At 40.0% G+C, this 23,843-nt stretch overlaps 3 protein-coding genes across 7 annotated transcripts; 2 read left to right on the forward strand and 1 right to left on the reverse strand.

The window, feature by feature from the left end:
- Positions 1–2,187: 2,187 nt before the first annotated feature.
- On the reverse strand, positions 2,188–9,843 carry ssr1 (signal sequence receptor, alpha). Of its 2 annotated transcripts, XM_072678897.1 has the most exons (9): positions 9,701–9,843; positions 6,797–6,924; positions 6,613–6,709; positions 5,392–5,654; positions 5,046–5,122; positions 4,795–4,873; positions 4,018–4,111; positions 3,712–3,726; positions 2,188–3,175 (listed from the first exon to the last, which is right to left on the reverse strand). In XM_072678897.1, exons 1-9 carry the CDS (start codon positions 9,768–9,770, stop codon positions 3,108–3,110), a joined length of 891 nt encoding a protein of 296 aa, XP_072534998.1. In that variant the 5' UTR covers positions 9,771–9,843; the 3' UTR covers positions 2,188–3,107. The 2 variants fall into 2 exon arrangements, with proteins under 2 accessions (XP_072534998.1, XP_072534999.1); XM_072678898.1 differs by lacking the exon at positions 3,712–3,726.
- A 68-nt stretch (positions 9,844–9,911) lies between these two features.
- LOC140556293 (uncharacterized) lies at positions 9,912–15,753 on the forward strand. Of its 4 annotated transcripts, none has more exons than XM_072680032.1 (5): positions 9,912–9,997; positions 10,658–10,976; positions 12,304–12,368; positions 12,552–12,636; positions 13,329–15,753. In XM_072680032.1, the coding sequence occupies exons 2-5, from the start codon at positions 10,676–10,678 to the stop codon at positions 14,357–14,359; spliced, it is 1,482 nt and encodes a 493-aa protein (XP_072536133.1). In that variant the 5' UTR covers positions 9,912–9,997; positions 10,658–10,675; the 3' UTR covers positions 14,360–15,753. The 4 variants fall into 4 exon arrangements, with proteins under 4 accessions (XP_072536133.1, XP_072536137.1, XP_072536136.1 ...); XM_072680036.1 differs by having other exon boundaries at positions 13,332–15,753; XM_072680035.1 differs by having other exon boundaries at positions 12,555–12,636.
- A 1,869-nt stretch (positions 15,754–17,622) lies between these two features.
- On the forward strand, positions 17,623–23,253 carry LOC140556294 (uncharacterized). The gene is made up of 4 exons (XM_072680037.1): positions 17,623–17,998; positions 19,376–19,437; positions 19,934–20,030; positions 22,024–23,253. Exons 1-4 carry the CDS (start codon positions 17,746–17,748, stop codon positions 22,875–22,877), a joined length of 1,266 nt encoding a protein of 421 aa, XP_072536138.1. The 5' UTR covers positions 17,623–17,745; the 3' UTR covers positions 22,878–23,253.
- The last annotated feature ends 590 nt before the right edge of the window (positions 23,254–23,843 follow it).

A 23,843-nucleotide genomic window follows, 5' to 3' on the forward strand; every position in this document is an offset into this window, starting at 1 on the left:
GAATTTATCACTTCAGAGGGTGCATGAATTTTGGACCCAGTTTGCGCAAGTGACATTGAGCAAACAGTGAAAGCACACCATAGAAATATTATGGCTTAATTTAATTTGTCCTCGCTTTGTGGACAAATATCAACTGTTTGATTTTAAAAATACTTACAGTCATGCCCGAAAGTATTCATACCCCTGGCAAAGTTTGACTTAAATTTACTTTTATTTAACCAGAAGTTATATTTTTGCCTTGAAACGACACAGGCATCTCCCAGGAGATAACACGATGATGTACAAGAGGCATCATTGTGGGAAAAAGTATTTCTCAGCTTTTATACACATTTGAACAAAAAGTGGCATGTCCAAAATTATTCATACCCTTTGAAAACTGTCACAGTATATGGGAAAATCCAAAGTTCTATACCATTCCAAATATTCCAAGCTGTTTTAAAGCATCCTAATTACCCTGATTCATTGGGAACAGCTGTTTTAATCAACTCAACAGGAGAAAAACAGCAGCTCTCTGCAGTTGGTTTGTGGACAGTCATGGCGAAGACAAAGGAGCTCACTAAGGACCTGCGGCTGTGCATTGTGGCCGCTCACAAGTCAGGAAAGGGCTATAAAGCCATATCAAAATGTTTTCAAGTTCCAGTGGCTACAGTGCAAAGTATTATTAAAAAATACAAGAAGTTCCGCACTGTGGAAAATCTCAGAAGATGTGGTCGGAAGCCAAAAGTGACACCTGTGCTGGCCAGGAGAATAGTGAGAGAGGTGAAGAAAAATCCAAGGATCACCACCAAGGCCATCCTGGTGAATCTGGACTCTGCTGGTGGCGACATCTCAAGGCAGACAGTTCAACGGACACTGCACACTGCTGGGTTCCACGGACGCAGGCCAAGGAGGACACCACTTCTCCAGAAAAGGCACACAAAAGCCCACTTGACCTTTGCAAATGCTCATCTGGACAAAGAAGAAGACTTCTGGTGTTCTGTTTTATGGTCAGATGAAACAAAAATTTAATTGTTTGGCCACAATGATGTGTGCACCATTTGGCGTGAAAAAGGAGAAGCCTTCAACCCTAAGAACACCATCCCCACTGTCAAACATGGTGGTGGGAACCTAATGTTTTGGGGGTGTTTTTCAGCCAATGGACCAGGGAACTTGATCTCAGTAAATGGCACCATGAAAAAAGAGCAATACATCAAGATTCTCAACAACAACATCAGGCAGTCTGCAGAGAAACTTGGCCTTGGGAACCGGTGGACATTTCAGCACGACAACGACCCAAAACACACAGCCAAAGTGGTGAAGAAATGGTTAGCAGACAAAAACATTAATGTTTTGCAGTGGCCCAGCCAGAGTCCTGACTTGAATCCAATTGAGAATCTGTGGAGGGAGCTAAAGATCAGGGTGATGGCAAGGAGACCCTCAAACCTCAAAGAGTTGGAGCTCATCACTAAAGATGAATGGGCAAAAATACCAGTGGAGACATGCAAAAAGCTGGTCAGCAATTACAGGAATCGTTTGATTGCTGTAATAGCCAATAAAGGCTTTTCTATTAATTATTGAGAAGGGTATGAATAATTTTGGACATGCCACTTTTTGTTCAAATGTGTATAAAAGCTGAGAAATATTTTTTCCCACAATGATGCCTCTTGTACATCATCGTGTTATCTCCTGGGAGATGCCTGTGTCATTTCCAGGCAAAAATATAATTTCTGGTTAAATAAAAGTAAATTTAAGTCAAACTTTGACAGGGGTATGAATACTTTCGGGCATGACTGTATATATATATTGTGAAGCTTGTGCTACAGTTTACTCTTAATTGAAAATAATAATAAAAAAAAACAACAGATACATTGTTTTCTATCTTTATTTATCCCCCCCCCCCATGTAAACCCACACTTTCTTCCAATATTTATGAGCTTCAGTACTTGTTTGAGCAGAAAGAAATTCTATTTCCATTATTCCATCACTTTGTCCCCCTGCCACACCCCCCACCTCCACAAAAAAATTGAGATTAGAAACTGAGTCTTTGAAAATTTGTTGCGCAGATTAAACAACCCAATGAGAGAAATGTGATATGGACTGTCTTAAACACAAAAGACTCAAACCATAGACCAACACTTTCCCATAATAAATGATTTGTAAAGACATCAGTCAACCCTAAAAACATTAGTAGGAAAAGTTATCAATAAAGCAATCAGACCTACTACTTTATTTATTAAAAAAAAAGAAAAAAAATGCAGAACATACAACCAAGTACAAAGCCTTAACTACTGATTTCTCATGGGTTGGCAAAACCAACAATATCTCAAAGGCCCATTTGGGTACAGTAGTGTACTACACTTTGAAGCACACAAGTACTAAACATGGCCATCCAAATTCATGCCAGAAGATACAGTATAAAAATCACAGGCCTGGCAGAAAACAAGAAATAAATTAATTGTAGCTTTCCCCCCCTCCCAAGCACTACCCAGTATGTACACCAGTGCTTTCGCTAATTATGAAAAGATTAAAAATCCTGAAAACACATTTGTAAACTGAGCCTGCCGATAAGAGGTGAAATGAAAAAAAGATGCAGAAAGAGAACCAGAGGAAGAAAACAGGCACATTCTGCGAGCAACTGAGTCCATGATTATAGTTTGATTTCATACAGTCAATAATCCTCCATAAGCAAAACTACAGAATAACCTAAAAAAAAAAAATATTGCAGTGCACTTCAAAATGTGGCAGAATCAGTTGGCCATCAACCACCACTGGGCTAAACCCAAGTGAGCCAGTGTGAGAGTGTGCAGGAAGAGAATCAGTGTCCACAAAAAAAAAAAAAAAAAAAAAAAAAAAAAAAAAAAAAAAAAAAAAAAAACCCCACACCACAAGCAAGCAGAGTTGCCAAAAAAAAAAATCACAGTATTACACTGAGTGGAGTAGCTTTGCTCTGCTTTGATATTTTATGCTCATTTGTTACCTTATTTAAAAAGACAAAAAAAAGGACCGTATGAGTAGGATGTATGCATGTTTTGGACCAGTCTCTAAGAGTGAAAGACGGACAGGGCTGCTGGCCCCCAGTAGACTGAGCTCAGTACAACATACGGCCAAGAGCCAGTGTTGGCCCCTCTTCACTCATCTGATCCAGCTGAACGTTTCTGTGTCCTCTTACGAGGTGATCTTCTGGGTGAAGCCTTATCTGGATAAAGAAAAAAAATTAGATCAGCAATATAAACTTTGGTCAACTTTTTGCAGCTTCACAGATGCACTGGCCTTGCATCAAATTATTAAAAAAAACTTGTGGTAAAAAAGCTGAAGTTTTCCACGAAAGTCATTTGAAGCAATTCTATTGGTCCACGCATTCTGAGAATTTTGGCAATGTAAAGAGCAATGGTCAGATTCAAATGATGTCAAACTGAAAAATGTAGATATACTTATAGCCTATATACTTATATACATGTAGCCTGTGTCGAGCAATGATATGCACATTGTTATTGAGTAAATGATTATATAATTACATCTTAACCCACTACAACTGAACTTGAACAAGTATGCAAGCTCAAATTTTGGCAAACTTCAAACAAGATTATAATGCCCAATTTAAGTGACAAGACTTTAAAAAAATAATAATAATAAAAAAATCCCAAAACACACTTTTTAAAAAAATAATTTTTTAAAACTAAATTACTAAATAACTGGACTACTGCATGCCGGACAGGTGAATAGACATCTCACCTCGTCGACTCTGCACTGAAGACGCAAGTGGGGAGAAAAAGAGGGAGAGAATGAGTGATCCAGAGAGCAAGCAAGAACACCACCATATTAGCAACACCAGCCAAGACATGCAAGAAAAAAAGAACTGAAAATACAGCAAAGCCAGAGTTTCTGAATGGCAGTTCTGACACAAACAGATTGCGACGTGAGAGACAGAAAGAGTCAGGAGATTAATTCTCTTGTTTTTTTTATATTTGAAATAAAAAAAATAATTAAAAAAGCAAGTAGTGAGACTCAGACACTGTACAATGAGTGGTGAAGACTTACTAATCTGGTTAAGTGTCTCCTGAGGAATCCAACTCATGTCCACATCATTATGGTTGGAGGTTCCCATCTCCACTTTAGCCACAGGTCTCCTCCTCTGCAAACAATCACCAATGAGAGCAAACAAGTTGAACTGGCCATTCTTTTGCACTTACTCCTCTGCTGCCATCTTCAGCACATCACATCTCAACTAGCCAATAATGTTCTTTTCCAGTCTTACGCAACTGCTTAGACAAAATCCATAATACTAACACCCTAAAAAGTCACATCTACATATATTGCCATGTTTTAGACTATAGCTGACCTCCTCTAACGTGTGAGAGTAGAACTCTTAATCCATGCTTTTACTGCAGTCTCTTCAAAAACTGGCCTCTCTCACATTTGCATTTACAACTGAAGCTCCTAGTCACTTGAAGGAAAAACAACAGTTACCTACACTTCAGCACCTACACTTGAATTTATAAGAGATAACTGCCTAATGAAGTTATTGGACTGAATGTTATCTTAGGGTGTTTTCACAAACTACTACTGTGAAACAGCTGCAACAGCTGTTCAAATCAATTAGATAACAGATGTGCCACAATACAAAATTAATTACACTCTAAACCCTAGATTACAAATTCCAAAATGAATCAGTATGAATGAAGACACTAGTTAAAACCGTGTATGGCTACGTATTTAATTGACAAGGCCCGTCTTACATACAGATATATGGTTTTACGCTAAACATATATTTTATCGAAACTATATACATTTTAATTTTATTTTGTAATCCATTACCTTCCTGGATTCCAGTAGCTGATGCAAGCCAACTACAACCAGCAGTCCAAGCCCCGAGAGGAACACATACATGAAAATCCTGCAAACAAAGTAATTATTTTTTTTTTGTGAGAATTAAAAATAAATAAAACAAAAAGCAAACAACTATACATCCAGTACAGGAAATGTTATGGCAACCGAATGGAATAAAATGCACATTTATTTGTTTTATTATAAGTTACACAAACTGAAGCTTTTCAAATTTTACATACGTTTCTCCATCCAGTCCATCTTCTTTCTCTGTGATTGTGACAGTCTGGTTAAATACAGCATCCTGGAAAATGTTACCCTGTTTAAAAAAATTAAAAAATAAATAAATACATACATACATAAACGATTCAATATGATTTCATGCATGGACACCAAATAGGAGCTATGCATACAAGTAGCTAATGTATTAGCTTTAATTTTTAAATGGTAATTTACAATGTCATATCTATTACACCGATAAAATTGAACATTGGGTTTAGGTTATTATAAACTGCTTACTGAATGTCCTGCCATTTGCCATACCGAACACACTCGCATTCAAAGTCCAACAAGTCCTATGATACTTACATTGCTGTCTTTGTAGTTGAGGTTGATGACCAGGCCAAAGGGGCGACCACCCATGGGCTCAGCGGGGATGAAGGAGTACTCAAATGTGGCCTGGCGCTGAGGAGGTACCACCGTGCCCAGCTGGAGAGCAGTGAAGTTCTGAATGTAAAACTGGAAGTCCTGAGGGTAACGGAAGGAAGCGTCCAACGACTCCACCACAAAATTTTCACTGCCTTTGTTGGTGAAACCCAGTAGGAACTTCACAATGTTGTTGGCAGGAAAGTCTATCATTAAGGAAAAGGGGAGGTAATGAGGGTGAATATAAAAAACGCAAAGCCAGACTGCTGTACGTAATAAATACCCAGCAATATTGATTTTCTAAGATCTGTACAATGCAAGAACAAGAGAGTTCTTTAAGGGTTCTTTAGGGGTGTCCCGTTCCGATCCAATGACTTGAGATTGGGGTCCGACCCCGTTATTTGATGAATCGGCTATCAGCTTTTACAACATGATCCTCGGCTGCTGCAGACCATCATTCGTGAAATTTTGTTGAGCAAAACAAAACAGCATTTATTTGAACTGACATTACCAATTAGCAGCCAAAACATAAGCTTAAGTTGGCTTCTAGTTCGAACTCTCCATTTTACCTTAAATAGTGCTGCAGTTACATTATGTACATTTTAACAGTAGATTGTCACTGTGGCATTATTTAAGGTGGGACGGAAAGTTTGAGGAAGAGTTAGCTTAGCGGCTTGCCGTAAATGTGGCGCAGCAAACAACAAACGGAAGGAGGACTGAAACTCGGTCATTAATTATCTATTTTCTGCTGTCAATGTTGCCAAAACCACCCAGTTTGGTTGTAGTTGTGCACCACCAAGATAGAAGATTTTTCATTCTATTATATTCCTTTGGGAAGATATAACATTACCCATCCCATCTTTACTCTTGAATTTAACTGTAATTATTCTCTTAAAACAAAATGATCATGGTAATGCTCTGTTCTACCAGCAAAAGAACCACACTTCACTAGTGTGTATTATCAATAGTTTTGGGACTGTGTTCTTCATAGAAACATAAAGATCGGCTTGGAATCAGTATCGTCAGATAGTCAACGCCAAAAGATTCAGATCGGGTGGTTAAAAAAAACTTGATTTTGACATCCCTATTTAAAGTGGTTATATCCAAACAATTCACCAAAGAACAAAAAAATAAAAAGGTAATGCTGGTAAATTTAAAGCTTACCTTCTCCTTTGACAAAGAGAATGGTCGTATCAGCATTGGGGGAAGGCTTCACCTCCCCTGCCAGAGTTTCTTCTTCTTCTTCATCCTTTTCTTCAGTCTGACGGATCAAAACATTTGTTAAAGATCAGTGGCCACTATTTAAAGTAATCAAAAGTACAACGCAGGCTTTAACATGGGCTCTTACTAATTCAGTGTTGTCATCATCTTCCACCTCAGCTTCATCATCCTCATCCTCAGCAATCACATCATCAGCAGTATCTTCATCAGCTGCCTCTTCTTCCTCTGTAACATCTTGTGCAGCCACTAATGGCCCTAAACATCAGAAGCATAATTAACATGGCATGCCCATTGTAAAAGCATATTACACCTCAATACAGAGACTCCAAGGAACTTAACAAGGAAACTAACACAAAGGCTTAATGGTTGCATGTGTTGGTGAATCAAAGAATACTACGTTCTAATGCTCTGTTGCTAATGATAAACAGCATACTCAAACAGTAGTGCAGTACAGATAGAGGTGAGCGATATGGTAAAAATATTGAATCACAATATTTAAAGCCTGAATATTTAAAAAATATATTAGTATCTGCAGATTCTTAAAATCTGCTACTCAAATACTGTCTCATATTTTGTGCAGTGATTTCTATTCAAAACATGCTGCAATCCATCCAGGTAAATAGGACTAATTACACTGTTTGTAGCGTAATATGCAGTTGGTCTGGGTTATTTTAGCATGGACGACTATATGCAGAAGAGTATATTATGTATAACGATAACAAAATGTATCACAATATGATAAACGGTCATACTGACCACCAAGTGTGTAATCCAAGCAATCTTAAGTGACATATCGAATAGACATCAATATAAATAGTGAGAACTGTGTGGATTTTTGATTGGAAAGTTGTTTCAGTAATGCCAAAAGAAACTGAGAAAAACTGACTGAAATTCTGATTGCTGTACCTCATCTCAAGAAATGACTTGACAAGTATGAACTAACAGCATTACATAAAATTTGCATTAACTTGTAAGCAATAGTTTCCACAGCAAGCCCAAAGCCCCATGTACTACCATACTAATAAAATGCACACAGTATTCACCACTGTTTTTTTTTTTTAGTCAAACTAATTTAGGTAATTTCCCTAATGTGCTGCCAACAGGCAATGTTGCAATTTTGGAGTTGAGCAACATCCTTTTGGAAGATAGAGGATGTTGTTAAATTTCATGCTGCTGTGGCTATTCAACCCCACACAAATTTTAAATCACAACATTTCTCCACAACACGTAGCTGCAATTCTCTAAATTATTTCTTATTCTCACCAATGTAAATATTGAAAACGATTAGCCAGCCAACTCTACTGTCACACTGATCATGCTGTCATGTGTTAATCTTCAGGTAAAAGGCACACATCAACTAATGTGCTGAAGCAGCTGTTGCTCATTGATGTCCTTGCTATTAACACTGAATTTGCCAACAAAAAAAGAGGAAATTCCATTCATTAGCTTTACCTATAGTGTAAACAATCTTTTATCTAGTGTAAAACCGATCAGCCACAACATTAACATCCCTCATTAAGGAACCTCAAGACCTCTGAAGGTGTCCTGTGATATTTGGCACTAGGACATTAGCTGCGGTTCCTTTAGGTCCTGCAAGCTGTTACGTGGGGTCTCCACGGATCGCATCAATGAGTCAGATGGACCCTTGCGTACCCATTACCCAGTCACTGGTTCACAAGTGGTTCCCTTTTTGAACCACTTTTGGTAGGTGCTACCCGTTGCATACTGGGAGCACGCCATAAAATAGTTATACCATATTTTGGAGATGCTCTGGCCCAGACACCTAGCCATCACAATTTGGCCCTTGTCAAAGTCACTAATATCCTTACACTTGACCATTATTACTTCTTTTACCACCTTCAAAAACTGATTTTCAAAAACATTTTACACTAGACACCCCTTGGCAGATATAGATGAAGCCAATCAATGTCTCCCCACTTAACCTGTCAGTGGTGTTAATGTTATGGCTGATCAGTGTACAGTGTAGATGTTAGCATGGAGAGAGTAGATAAAACATGATGAATAACATCGCACAGACAGGGTCTAGGAACAAAAAACTAAAACTGGCATCTTAGCTCTGCTATTTCAGGCTAAGTGCCCATTGCTTAGGGCTGCAATACCCGTTATGCAGTCCAGATATTCGTGCATATTAACATTACCATAGAGTCCAAAGAGATCAGTAATGCAGTCCTGTTAACCCTGCTGACTTCCTCCACTCTACTTCAGCCTCCATGTGCTTCATTCAGTCCTGCAGGAAAGACTCACTTCTGTGCCTCATTAGCTCGCTAGCCAACACGAATACACGCAGGCTAGCTATATTAGCCTCCGGTGGTTATTTTTATACCCCGGTAGCTATTTCGACTCATGACTACTGGCTTTTTAGGAAAAGCACGAGTTTAAAGTGACGAATATAGCCACCCAGCTGAGTGAATGTGTGTGTATTTTGACCGAGTTGTCTGGCTAGTTAGTTAGTTAGTTAGTTAGCTAGCTGGTGTGAAAGCTGCTGCTCCGCTACACGCTAACAGGCTAAAGCTAGCTACACAGTAAGGACACGTCAGTCCACACTGCTCAGACTCAAATATGCTAAAATGCTTTGAGTTAGCTCACTCAGCAAACATGTAACACAACGCAGACGTCTTTTTCAACCACACGGTCAAAAAATGACTCGAATATTAAGCAGGTAATTGAAATGTGAGGGCGAGTTTCATTTGAATACTGAACGTGTGCGGACTGTGGCCCAGCGGAGGAACTGCAGCATTAGCAAGCGCTGGCTAGCTGGCACTAGCTAACTCAGCGCGATTAGGAGAAATTAACACCTACAAAAAAAGTTGTTTCCACTATGTGAGTTGGTCATATATAGTATAAAGTACAATTTTGACACTTCCGATGACTCCACGTATTTAGACCGACCGACGTGAAAGCATAGCCAACAGTTTTAGAGCCAAACATGCTAGCTAGCTAAACGAACCGGCAGATCCCGACACACAGCAACCGAGCAATTTCTGGATCGTAGAGATTCACAGGTACTGACCTTTAACCAGAAGAGTAGCAGGGAAGGCTAGTAACACTAGCAGCAGTAATTTTGGCAGGAATCTGAGCATTTTCTCTGAACTGTAGCCGCAACAATACTGTGTGAGGAGCTGCTGCTGCTGCTGCTGCGCCCTTCAGCTGTAGTAATGCGTGAGACACGGCGCATGCGCACTGCGGACATCGGGAGCAACTTTTGACTGTTAAAGCGACACACAGCTGAATCGGCTGGACTGAGCCGAGTCTCCGAAAAACACCTCAGCCCAAAGAGCGAGGGAGCAGGACACTGAACACTTTAACAGTTAGTTGGCTTGTTTCTTGCTCTATGTTTGCACGTTTGATTGCACACTGTAGTTTTGTCTATTGCACCACATGTGCAGGAGTACACAGACGAAACGACAGAGCCTCTTGACTTGGCTTGACTTGCCAGTGGGAACCCCTATTAAGTTAAACGACCTATTTCTATATTCAAGATGTAGTGAACAGGAATGATTTATATATATCAATCTTTGTCATAATGTTATTATATATTCGTTGTAATATCCACGTTAATAATTAACAATATATTATTAAATGTTGTCTGCAATAATAATAATAATAATAATATGATATTAATATAATGGTTATTATCGCAACACATACATTTGTACATATTTTTTTTTTACATTTCATGTTTTCGTTAGCATTAATCGTTTTTTCATAGAAATCATTTCTGAGATGAAGAAACGGTGGCTTAACAGCTAAACTGTTTTATATGTTACTTTCAAAATGAATTTTCAGAAACCACAGCAGTTATTAATGTAGCTGTGTGTGCAGCAGGAGCTCGGTCGCTGCAGCAGGCGGCAGAGGTTCGGCTGTGTGTGGGGGGGCAGTTTACGGTGTAACACCGGAATAACTCCTTCAGCCACGGAGGCGGAGACTACAGCAGTGTCCTGACTATCTGTCTGACTCGTACAAACAGGTCCTCCTGCAGCCTGTGATGGAGGCGCTGGGTGTGATGGGCTGCTCGGGTTTTGATGTGGAGCTGAGGGCTCTGGTGGACGCGCTGCTAAAGGACGTGTGCGCGCTGGCGGTCCGCTGGAGCGCCGCTCTGCAGCGCGAGATAACAGCCAGCAGGACCGAGAACCACGAGCTGAGGCGCAGGCTGCACATCATGGAGCAAACCCTGTCCCAAAGCTCCCACAACACACGCAGGACACAGGCAGAGGGGGTGGGACATCTGGACACACACGCCAAACTGCCAGAACCAGGCGCTAACGAGGGTCTGAAAAAAGCACAAGGTCGGTGGTCTGTGAAGGGACTCTCCTAGGTTCACACGGGCCTGTTTATTAGCTGCCTGCATGTACACTTTATGTCCAAAAGTATTCAGACACCATCACTAATTAGTTAACGAGGTCTAGATTATACACCTGTACACACACACACACACAGCTTGCATAATCTCCTGAGGAAAGCATTACCAGTATGGAGCTGCCTTCTTCCAGTACCTTTAGACTGAGTGACATTGTGATCCAGAGCTAGTCATCCAACATCAGCCCCTGAACTCACTAATGCTCCTGTGGCTAATTGCAATCAGATCCTCACAGCAGTGTTCCAGAATCTAGTGTAAAAGCCTTTCAGAAGAGCAAAGGAACAAACACACTTGATTACAGAAGAAATGTGGAGTGAGCAGGAGTCTGGAGCTTTGGAGCTTTTGGAGCTAAAATAAATGCACACTGCACTTCACTGAAGCAGAGGAGACTAGTCGTTGTATACACATGGATGTGTTGGTTCTGGTCCGTACGTTTCTACAAACATTTCTCCAGCTTGGTATTTAGCATGTACGTACTGAAATATTACATTTCAAAACTTGCATCATAATTAGTTTAATTTATATCGTGCCTTTCACAATCCAGGGTTGCTTTACATATACAACATAGACATTAAAAGCCAGAGCAAAAAATTCATATTAATAATAACACATGACATAGGGCTGCATGATATTGGAAATTGACAGTGCAATAGTTCATTTTTCAGTTTCATTTTTTTGGCATGATTAAAGATTCAATAATTTCCTCTAGATTTTAACATAAGCCAGTGATCCAACATGTCTCGATATTCTTCTGTTTATTAAAGATTGAAATAAAATAAAATAAATTAGGCATATAAACATACCTCTGCAGGATATGTCATGGAAAATGGGAGTAGTGTGAATTTTCTTTTTGCATCCAGAGGCAAAAAGGTTGTAGCGTTAATTGAATTTGCCTTACATGACGGCATAAATCTGCAGTCTGACAACTGTGCAAGCCTACATTGTGATGGTGATGCCAAAACATTATATGGTGCAGTCCTAACATCACTTACAACACTCACAACATACTCAGTGTCACAATACTTATTTTGTCTTACATCTGATGTAAATTGCATTAATACATTGTTGCTGAAACACAGGCCAACAAGAATGCCACTATCAGGAAATCCATATAATTTGTCCATCACTACCACAATATCAGCACTCTAGAAACAGCTTATTACTTTGTTTCCTTGGCTTACATTTTAATCAGTGCATTTAGTTCTTAATTAAAGTGTATTTCTTCGTGTCTGATTTTTATTATTATTTTTTTTTAGCAGAGTGTGTGAAAAAAACATTGAACACTGAGACTGAACCTACAGGTCCTAGAGGAGGTCAGTGGGTGAGTGACATTAATTCCTTTTGCATTCATTCGGCTCGTCATGTTCTTTTTCAAACAGTGTTAATAAAGGCACTCTACTGAAGAAATATGAAAAACAAAATATTCAGTAAGGTTTATGTCAGGTGTATTGCTAAATCACTTCAGATTTTTCTACATAAGTCTTTATCTATTTGTGCGGTCCAGCAGCGGCGGATCTCTGCCCTACCAGGACTAAAAGAGGAAGAGATGGAGATATCTGTTACTGGTAGAAGACAGCACAGACCGTATGGTAAGATTAGTTTATAACTGCATTTTTCCCCATCAATCAGTATTCATTTTATTTTTTTACCAAAAAATTTTACCAACTTTCTTATTTTACTAACTGTCTTATTGTTTTTGATGATAATGTTTGACAGTGGACAAAATTGATGACCTAAGATGGCTCAGATCCTGATGCACAAACGTTACAAATTCTCCAGTCTGTACTCAACTCAAATTAGTTGGCAGACAACTGAGGTTACATTGTAGAGTCCAGCTAATGAATGCTAAATGTTGGTTGGCTGATATTGTTGATCACTTTTGATGACCTGCGGTTTTCAGTTGCTTCAAAAACATGACAACAGGATGTTTTTGGCATCGGTAGGATACAAACGCAGATTCTTCTGAGTTGTTATTTTGATGTGAGAATAGAAAGTAAGTGGCTTTGCTTGGGGTGATAAAAACTCAGATGTGCCTATTTACAACCCTGTTATTTTGCCTTAGAATGAAAACACACCTATTATGGTGTACTTGTGAACAGAAGTGATGAGCTCTGCTCTGATTGGCTGGTTTATGGCTCTGCGATTGCTTGTAGAGCCATGTAGTATAGCATAAAGCTATGCCATTGTATACTATCTGAATATCTGATTTCAGTTTATTAAGTATTATTATTATTATTATTATTTAGTAATATTATAATTTTTTGTACCACTTTCTTTGCAGCAGCATGCAGTGACGGACTTCACAGTACTGATTACACAGACCCCGAAGCAGACAGTCAGTTTTCAGGACTCAAGACTGAATGTGAGAGAAACTCTGAGCCTGAGATGCAGAACGCAGAGGCAGAGCACAATGGAGAAGACAGCAGAGACGGTGAAGACGACACTCAGGACTGTTTGGCTGTGGAGGAACAGGGTGAGACAGAAGATCACAGCACGCAACATGGCCACCACCTCTTCTTACGAAAAATGGAACAGGAGGAGGAGGATCTGGAGAGAGAAGATGAAGAGCAGGATCAGTTTTACACTTCGCACTTCATGCCAACTGACCTGGAGCTGAGCTCCACACTTTTACCTAATCACTCGGAATCCACCCCCTCCGATTGCAGCACGTTCGCAGCACTGGAGGAAAATGCTGACGCGTCTTCTACACATCTCCTGAACGCTGAATGTTCTGATCTAGCAGACGGAGATGCCGACCCCTCCAACAGCAGGAAACAGAAAGGCCCAAGATATATTTGTAATATATGCGGGAAAAGTCTTTCCTCAAAGTATTCTCTTACGGTCCATTTTACGATGCATACTGGGGAGAGGCCGTATGCGTGTGCGCAATGTGGGAAGAGGTTTGTTAATCGAAGTAACCTCCAAATCCACCAGAACATCCACACAGGAGCAAAGCCCTACGTCTGCACGCTCTGCCCAAAGTCCTTCGCCGATCCGAGCCCTTTTGGAAGACACAAGCGGATGCACAGCCGAGAACTACAGCAGAGCAGCCACACTCCCAAATGTCAGTTCATTTGTAATATCTGCGGGAAGAGCCTTTCAACCAAACAAGGGCTTTCGTACCACCTCACCATGCACACGGGCGAAAGGCCCTACACGTGTACGTGGTGTGGGAAGAGTTTCGTTTTGAAGCACAACTTAAAAATCCACCAGAACATCCACACTGGCGCAAAGCCCTATGTCTGCACGCTCTGCCCAAAGTCATTCGCAGACCCCAGCAGTCTTAAGAAACATCAGCGAATGCATGTGTAGCTCTCAGAACTGAGAGTTCAAGTAGATTTTAGACTTTCTACTATAAAGACCTTTTGCTATGCACATATAGAAAGACTGCCTACATATTAACAGTCATATCAAAGTATTATAACCACCCCTGAATTTGATCCATTACATCAGCTCCACTTACCTCATAGGAGCACTTTGTAGTTCTATGATTACAGACTGTAGTACGTCTGATTTTCTGCATACTGTGTTAGCCTCCTTTCACCCTGTTCTCCAATAGTCAGGACCCCACAGGACTGCCACAGAGCAGGTGTTATTTGGATTAGCACTGCACTGACACTGATGTGGTGGTGGTGTGTTAGTGTGTGTTGCGCTGGTACGCGTGGATCAGACCTCAGCGTCACTGCTGGACAGAGAACAGTCCACCAACCAGAAATATCCAGTAGACAGCGTCCTGTGGGCAGCATGCTGTGATCGCTGATGATGGACCAGAGGATGACCAACACAAACTGAGCAGCAACAGATGAGCTTCTGTCTCTGACTTTACATCTACAAGGTGGACCAACTAGTTAGGGGTGTCTAATAGAGTGGACAGTGAGTGGAGACAGTGTTTAAACACTCCAGCAGCACTGCTGTGTCTGATCCACTCTACCAGCGCAACACACACTACTAACACACTGCTACCATGTCAGAGTCACTGCAGTGCTGAGAATGACCCACCACCCAAATAACACCTGCTTTGTGGTGGTCCTGTAGGGTCCTGACTATTGAAGAACAGGGTGAAGAAAGAAGCTAACAACGTCTGCAGAGAAACAGATGGAGGCTGAGTTCATTCCGAACCAGGGGTGGTATATCACAATATTCTGATTTAACTGTGTAGACCGATGAGCCATAACATTAAAACCCCGGCTTGAGGTGAATAACATTTTACCTAGGGATCTGAGCAACTTTGACAAGGGCCAGCTCTGCCCAAAAGTACTGGATGAAGGTCTGCCGCTCCAGAGAACACAACTCCACTGCTCCACCGACCAATGAGGGGGGCTTCTATCAGTGAAACATCAATAAGCATCAGACCGCTGGAATCACAGGAGCAGTTTCACCTCAAATATGACCAGTATCACTGAACTAATGTACAGTCATCAAACCTATTAGTGACTACATTTCCCAAAACACAATGTTCTGATTTTAGTCTGGTCCTTTTTTTCTTGCCTCAGCAATAAAACCCAACAGCCAGCTACTTAATGCTGTACAGGCCCTGTGTACTGTTTGCCTGAAGATTTGGTGGGGTTTGGTGTTGGTCTGAGACAGCCATGGTCTTGGTTCCAGCCTCGATCCTGTATTTTGTTGTTTTCAGTAGAGGAATTGTAAAGTGTTTAACAGTCGTTGCCCTTAAAGGTAAATTAAACATCATCTGAAGTGAACTGCAATAGCCTGTCTCTGGTCTTTGGCAGCCACACACCTGTTTTAAATGTTAAGGGTTTCCTCCTGGTTATTAAATCAAAGCCTTCATTACTTCAACATTATAACAAATATGACAGACATGTTAGACCATGTTACACAGGTATGCAAACGTTAAATGTTAATCGTCTTGCCCAATAACTCTCTGTATGGTTACTTGGTTTCACTCCTCACAGCCTGCGTCTCAAACAACTACTTTACTCACTACATTAATGAACGCACTTCTAGCAGTGTGCACGATTTTAACACACTACTCAGTGTGGTAGTGTGTGGTTTGGGACGCAGCCTCAGACAGCATCTGGCTTCCTAATAGGTAAAAAAAAATAGGCTTTGGTCTGTACGAATTTTAATCAGTCAAATATTAGCTTTTTAAATAATACATTTTAATTAATGTATTTATTTATCCCCCCCTCTTCCCCGACCTGTAATTATACAGACATACTATGTTATACAGACAAAAAAAATAAATAGGCTTTGGTCTGTACGAATTTTAATCAGTCAAATATTAGCTACAATTATTAACCACGATTATTTTAGTGAAACTATTAAGAAATTGTTGATGGGTTTTATTATTAAACTGAAAATCATTACTGGATCAAGGTTAAAAATCGGCTGTGAGCACAGTTTTAAAATCTATAAAATGCATCATATAGTGTTTGGTGTTTGTATATGGTGTTTGCAGCGTCTTCTGCCGTTTCTGCGAGCGGCCAGCAGGTGGCGCCCACCTCACAATCAAGAAGGAGTGAGTGAGAGACGAAGAACACTGCGAGAGAGAGAGAAGGCTGTGTCCCAATCGGTGCTTTTGTGTTCTGTGCACTCTTAGTGCTGCCTTCTAGTCTTCACCAGAACTTTTCGAGTTGAGGGCGTGTCAGCCAAACACACTGAGTAAATTAAAAACTAATAAGAATTATATAAAAAAAAATACAATTGAAACCACTATTTAAACCAGCTGTATTTTGTATATTTATCAGCAACACTTGAACACTTAAGTCTAAAAACCTTTTAATGGTTTTACTCTCATTCAGACACGAACAAATAGTTATACACTACTGATGCTCCTTAAAGCTGGATCAAAACTGTGCTCACTTAATGCTTACACTCTGCTTATTGCTTTTCGTCACGTCGTACTTCCGAGCTAGTACACAAAAGTAGTACACTTTATTCCCTTCCGAGGACCTGAAGGCTTTTATTCGTTTTTACAATTATGTGAATAAATAAAAAATAGTTTTAATGTAATCTAATTATTTTCTGGCAAAGTAAAGCATACAGTGTAAGAGGCAAAAACGTCCTTGTCTTTCCCTTTGTCATCGGAAAGCTGTGAAAACCCTGCTCTAAATGTGGATGTTTTAAGTAAAAGGTTTGGTAATACTGTACGATTTTTGTTTATCCTATCTGTATTATTTTTTGCTTACTTTAAAAATATTAATTGTTATATATTTGTATATATATTATATATTATTATATTATATATTATTATAAGTTTTAACTGACTTTTTAAATAATACATTTTAATTAATGTATTTATTTATCCCCCCCCTCTTCCCCGACCTGTAGTTATACAGACATACTATGTTATACAGACAAAAAAAAAACGAAAAAAAATAAAGATTAAGTTACACTTTTATCCGGTTAGAAGCATTGAATCAACAACAATATAGTTTTTAAATGTATTTCTGTGTCTAAGTGAAAACAACTAAATTAAATTAAATTAAAACGAATGAATGTTAGTAAACACGACTTTTACACTAGGTGCTTAAATAGACATCAGATTCTACTCACTAGCTAGGCGTTCTATTTAGAGCACAGATGCGCCTATTGGAGCACAGCCTTCCTCGCCGAGGGTTAATCGTGTTGACTGAAGCTGGTTCAGAAAGCTACCCGCCGCTAAAGGGCAGATCTAAGAGGAGAGGCTGTTAAATGTGGATTGTGGTGATATAGAGAAGGCAGTGCACCTCAGAAACATGGCGGAGTCTCACTTTCACGTTCAGCTCACGGCCATTCTGGACGCGCTGATGAGATCAGCAGTGTCGGACATCTGCGCCCTGGCCGACAGCTGGGTTCAGTCCTTACAGATGGAAATCAGGAGAAGCCAAAGGGAGAACCAAGATTTAAAGCAGAAGCTGTACAACATGGAGCAGCAACCTCCTCCTGATACACAACCAGAGAAGAAGACCGAGACGGACGAAGCTCCCATCGACAGGGAACTGACAAACGGTTAGTAGGTTAGCCACCACTTCACCTCCTCACAGCAATGCCCCAACATCTGGCGTGCAGCCTCCCCAGAGGAGAAGAGGCTGTTACTGCAGGAGAGAGGGACAGACTACTGATTTCAGAAGAAATGTGGCAGGTGCAGGTGTCTACTAACGTTTGGACATCTGTGTGTGTGTGTGTGTGTGTGTGTGTGTGTGTATATATATATATATATATATATAAGCATATGAACCTCTATTTAGGGATAGATGGCTCTTGTTTCTCTGTGCATTAGTCTGTGGACCTCTCTCTCTTCAGTACTGGCCCCGGGAGGGCTAAAGCTCCACTGTAGGATTTCTGTAACATAGGGGCTCCCCGTTCCAGTCCCTGGTGGTCAACCACCCTACATAGGGCTTTAACTACAGCCCTAATCTAACATTCCTGATCTGGTTAATGGAGGCCCTCAGGAGGCCCTGAGGAGGTTTCCTGTGACTTTGTAGACCATCAGGATTTTGCTTAAAAGAGTGTGAGATCTTTACTGGAGAATCCAGAGTTCTTCACCTGTCCTGCCTGTGCCCACTGCAGCCTCAGCTTTCTGGTCTTGGCTGACAGCAGTGGAGCCTGACATACACACTGTGTGTCTAACAGATCAGACATCTGTCCATGCAGTGGTTCTTCTGAAATCAAGGGTCAGTAAGGAGTAAGTAAATACCCTGTCTGATGGGTAGGCTTTACACTAGGCGTTGGATCACTGCTGTGAGGATTTGACTGCATTCAGACGCACAGGCATCAGTAAAGTCAGCTTTGAATGGAGCTCCATTACCTCAGAGAACACAGTTCCACTGCTCCACAGCCCAGTCGTAGGGGGTCTTATAGCCCTTTAACAGATGCTTGCCATTGGGTGTCGTGACTGTAGGATGATATCGAGTAGCTGAATTAAATAATAAGAAGGTATGCCTGGATATTTAATGATTAGTTTCATTTTTCAGTTGGTTAAGTTACCTCTTGTCTGGACTGCATTTCAACACAAGGAGGCAGCAGCTCTGCCTGTGGTAATTGTGAGACGCACAGATTTTTGGATTGTTGGATCATGTGATGGCTACATCTAGACTACACCCACCCGGGTCAGTATTATAGAGAACTGTACTTATGTATGTAAGTATGTGTTTCTGTATGGTTATAAATGCAGTAAAAGTAATAAAATGCAGCTGTTTTAGCTACTGTTCTGTTCCTCCAGCAGTACAATGAATATGCTGTATCAAAATCCTTCACGTTAAATCTTAAATTTGATTGATATCTGTTGCAGTCACTCTTTAATGTCTCTAGTTTTGTAGTTATGTTCATTTTTGGACAGATAATAACCAAGCAGTCATTTATCACATGATCGTTTCCATTCTGCAGACTCCAAGAAAATGGCTGGAAACTCAGAGACTGAATCTGCAGCATGTAAAAGAGGGCAGTGGGTAAGTGTTTTACATATACGGGTGGAGGAGAACTCCATCTAGAAATAAATGTAATATAAACTACAAGTGCTCATTGGCTCAGCAGCAGACCGGTTTTTAAACGTCATGTTGATGTGAAAAAGAAATCGAAAGATTATTTTGATTCCATTTTTTTGTGACCATCCTGTTTGAGCTAGCAGCCAGCGTTCTTTCAGCCAGCAGCATTGTCTGAACAACGTGTGTACAGTCGATGGCAGCTGACTCTCTGCTATGACTGACCATCTTAATAAGAAGTGAACAAGTAGTACCAGTTGCTCACATTTCATTTGTTGAATGAGAAACAATGAGGGAGGACTTGAAGTGCAGGAGAGGAAGAAGACCTGTCAGAGGGTTGTTAGATTCTAATGCACTTAAATACAGTGACGTCTGTTGGCCATTAAAAAGACATTAGGCAGGCAGCAGAAGTGAAACATTAGTGAAAGTTTTTTCACTAATAAATTGTTTGTTTTGTCCCTAGTGTGTCATGCTGCAGAAATGGAGCCCTGTGCTAGTAGGAGCTAAAGCAGAGGTGATGGACAGATCCATTGGCCAAGGAGAAGATGAACAGCTGGATGGTAACAATGAGCTTGATAAACTCATACCACTGTCTATGAAAGTGCTAGGGATGTGCATGGGTACTCGAGTACTTTTCAAGTAGTTTTTTTCTTTCTGTTTTAAATCCCTCTTGCCTTATTTTGGCCAGAGGTCTTATACGTGATAAACATGGTATTAGGGCAGGATCTAGAGATGGAGTATACACCAGATTAGGGCTGGGCAATGTGACAAAAAGAAAACTCTTTATATATAATGGTGATCTTTAATTGCAATGTTTGTAAGGCATAATTTGCACAAGACTGTACTCGGTTGAGTGTCACACCATTTCCACACAAATGACCCATACATGTTCTTTTTTTAAAAATAAATTTTATTTAATTCATACATTGGTGGTAACCTGCGTAGCAGATGTGATTTTCCCAATATGGTCATTTTTGTAATATGGTAAAATATGTTAATTTTCTTGTATAAAATTGTTTAGAATACATTTACATCTATGATATATCGCCCAGCCCTATACCAGATGTTGGAATTGTAGGCAAAAAAGCACACAGAAATGTTAACATTAAAGCTGAATGTGAAAATGATTACATTACAAAATCACAGTGAAATATTATACACAAAAGTGAAGAAATTTAGTCTCCATAACGAGTGTCTTCACATTTCAAAGCAAAGCTTGATAAATGAATAGGATAGTCCCCACCAGATATTCCAGTGTTGTTTTGTAGCTACAGGTGTACCGGGGAAGAGGGCTGTAGGACTATGGGGCATGCATTCAGAGAGGTGCATGGGCTGTCTGAGGCTGGCTTCATAATAACCTCAAAAGAACATAGTTGAAGGGGTTGGGGTTAGCTGGGATTCTTTACATGTAGCCTTATAGGAAACACAGTAAGTCACTGCTTTGGGCCACTGTAGTGTTTATACACTATCAGTTAAGAGAGAACCCAGATCTTTACAAATCCTCCAATAGACAATTGCACATATCGCAGCAAACACAACAAAGCCTTTTATTAGTTTTCAGATATTAACAAGTGGGTTGCAGTGAATATTCCAGCTAATGTTATAAACCGTAAACCTTCCAAATACTACAAAGCACACTACCAGAGCAAGCATTACACCAACAGAAAGTAATCAAGCTGCTAACAACATGTCTTACTGTTTATCCATTTGTTAACCCTTTAAAGCCTGAATGATCTGTAGTGTTTATTTGACCTTCTGACCAAATATTTCAAAAACAATAAAGAAAGGGTATAACACTCTTCATGTATGACTTTGCTTGTGTATTGTATGTATTTTTCTGGTGCATGCAGTGCACGGATAATCCACCAGTAAGCAGTAAATGTATCTCATTTTGTTTTCTTATAGAATTTATAGAATCAATTATTATTTATGTTGCAGGTTTGAAAAACTTAAATATGTATAAAATATATTTGAAAATTAGACATAGCTCACAAATGCCAGTTTTAGCATCTGTGTGACTTTTACAGATCCCCTGTCATGGAAAACAGAATTTCCCTCACTTTCTTCAAATAAGTTAAACTAATATATTAATATTTTTGAATTTTCAGTATATTTTGGTGACACCCTTAGTCTGTACAGTCCATATATGGAAACCAAGCTGCGAAAACAGCCTATTTTGAACTCACTGTTTCTCTGATGTCACAAGAACCAATTCATTTACATATCTCCACCTATTCACTGCAGTTCTGAGGGTTGTTTTAGGTCAATGTGCTTTTTTTTAAATGAGACACAATACTGGACATCCAGTCAGACCAGAGCTCATGTTTCTTAATCTGTCTTAACTGTGCAGTAACAGAAGCCACCTTTTTAAATGTAAAGAGAGGAATATGGTCATGTAAAAATGAATTATTGCTGTTTTTGTAAAGTAAAAGCTCTCTTGCGTTGTAAGTGGACATATATAAAATATAAGAAAAATGTACCATACGGACACTTTAAATTAGAATTTTTGGATTTTTGGAATAAGTGCCTTTCTCAATGATTCTCTTTTCTCAGCACCATCTGATGACATTGGTCCTACACCTGTGTGTGAGGATACCGCAGTGAACCACCCTCTTTATGACCTCAAGTCCGAATCGGAGAAGACTGTAGCTGGTCTCCAGAAGTCAGAATGCAGTCCAGATGTCAGTGTAGACCGTGAAGATGATCATCAGGAACCTGCGGCGTTGGAGCAAAACAACGAGACAGAGAGCACTGAACATTTTCCACAGCCTAAAAGAGAAGAGGAGGACGAGTTTGACGTCTCCTGCTTACTGATACCTGATGCACAGCTCAGTTCCACATGGCTGCACAGAGAGAATCATCCAGAGTCAACAAACTCAGACAACTGCAGAATGTCTTTAAATCTGGAAGCCGATTTTAATTTATCTGCCACGCTTCCCAATGCCAAGCGTTTTTCGGAAAGGAACTCAGTTTCTCTGACCTGTGAAAAACAGATTGGGGGTACGTTCATTTGCAATATTTGCGGGAAAACTCTCACAACAAAAAGATCGTTTATTTGTCACTTGAGATTGCACACCGGAGAGAGGCCCTTCACATGTACTCAGTGTGGAAAGAGCTTTGCCAAGAAATTTAACCTTGACATCCACTACAATGTCCACTCTGGAGCAAGACCCTACGCCTGTCCTCTCTGCCCAAGGTCATTCGCTGACCCGAGTGCTTTTGGAAGACATAAGTTGGTGCACAGGAAGAAATCGCAGCCGGACACCTACAGCCCTAAATGTACGTTCGTTTGTAGCATATGTGGGCAAAGCTTTTCATCAAGACCCTTGCTTGCTGTACACTTTAAAATGCACACTGCAGAGAAGCAACACAATGCGCAGAAGGTTCTGTTCAGAAATGTGCATTAAAGAAAACTCACTTAAATATTTTCTCTACACTACAGTCTCTGTCTGATATATAGAGATAAATAAATAAATGTCGGACAAAAACCTTGTATCTCCAAAATGGCAACTTTACAGGAAATGGGCAAAACAAGTTAACTTTGAATGGAATTTAATGTAAAATATTTATTTATGTAAAATCTTGTAGATTCAAATGATTTAAAAAGGTCAAAAACATGAGAGAAATGGAGATACAAGCTTTTGTCCAACAGTGACATTGGTATTAAGTTAATATTTTATTGGTATGGTGTCAATAGACTTTTTATTAATTGTCTTATATTTGTTTATACTGCCAAAACACTTGAAACTGCAGTTTTAAATAAATCTGAAATGATCACCAGCACTGCTGCTGTATAATGTACAGATGCTTTGTACACAAACAATACATGGCAGAGGGATGTGGACAGCCCTTCTAATTAGTGGCATCAAATATTCAAGATGTTTTCAATTAGAATCTGATGATGTTCCCCAGGTCCATGTGGCAACACAGTACATTACACAGCACCACAAAAAGAAAGCAGATACACTTCACAGCAGTGCACACACAAGACAGTAACATTACATGACATACATAACATTAACAAACAGGACAACAACACAATAAATGGATGTATTAAGAAGATGGATTGATATCAAAGCAGCATGCAAGTGGAAAAGGTTTAGTGCAGGCAGCTGTCATTTCTGAACTGTACAGATCATTTGAGTGTCCCATACTGGTCTTCATGTTTCAGCCCTCTAACAGACGCATGCAGTAAAATGTCTCTTCCTGAAGAGCTTTGGGTGACTTTCTGCATGTCGTATGAGGCCAGCTTGTCAGATTTCTGCCCTGCTAGAGCTGCCCCAATCAACTGTTAGTGCTGATGTTGTAAAATGGGAACATCTAGGAGCGACAACAGCTTAGCAGAATAGCAGGAGGCCACATAAGCTCACAAA

Source organism: Salminus brasiliensis, chromosome 5 (assembly GCF_030463535.1).
Source record: "Salminus brasiliensis chromosome 5, fSalBra1.hap2, whole genome shotgun sequence".
NCBI lineage: Eukaryota > Metazoa > Chordata > Actinopteri > Characiformes > Bryconidae > Salminus > Salminus brasiliensis.

Coding starts and splice junctions, on each gene's coding strand:
- LOC140556293 (XM_072680032.1), top strand. CDS start 10,676: ATGGAGGCGCTGGGTGTGATGGGCTGCTCGGGTTTTGATGTGGAGCTG. Junction 10,977..12,303: donor GGGTCTGAAAAAAGCACAAG/GTCGGTGGTCTG, acceptor ATTTTTTTTTAG/CAGAGTGTGTGAAAAAAACA. Junction 12,637..13,328: donor AAGACAGCACAGACCGTATG/GTAAGATTAGTT, acceptor CTTTCTTTGCAG/CAGCATGCAGTGACGGACTT.
- ssr1 (XM_072678897.1), bottom strand. CDS start 9,770: ATGCTCAGATTCCTGCCAAAATTACTGCTGCTAGTGTTACTAGCCTTC. Junction 4,874..5,045: donor GATGGACTGGATGGAGAAAC/GTATGTAAAATT, acceptor CTTTGTTTGCAG/GATTTTCATGTATGTGTTCC. Junction 4,112..4,794: donor AGCTACTGGAATCCAGGAAG/GTAATGGATTAC, acceptor GATTGTTTGCAG/AGGAGGAGACCTGTGGCTAA.
- LOC140556294 (XM_072680037.1), top strand. CDS start 17,746: ATGGCGGAGTCTCACTTTCACGTTCAGCTCACGGCCATTCTGGACGCG. Junction 19,438..19,933: donor CATGTAAAAGAGGGCAGTGG/GTAAGTGTTTTA, acceptor TTTTGTCCCTAG/TGTGTCATGCTGCAGAAATG. Junction 20,031..22,023: donor AGAAGATGAACAGCTGGATG/GTAACAATGAGC, acceptor CTCTTTTCTCAG/CACCATCTGATGACATTGGT.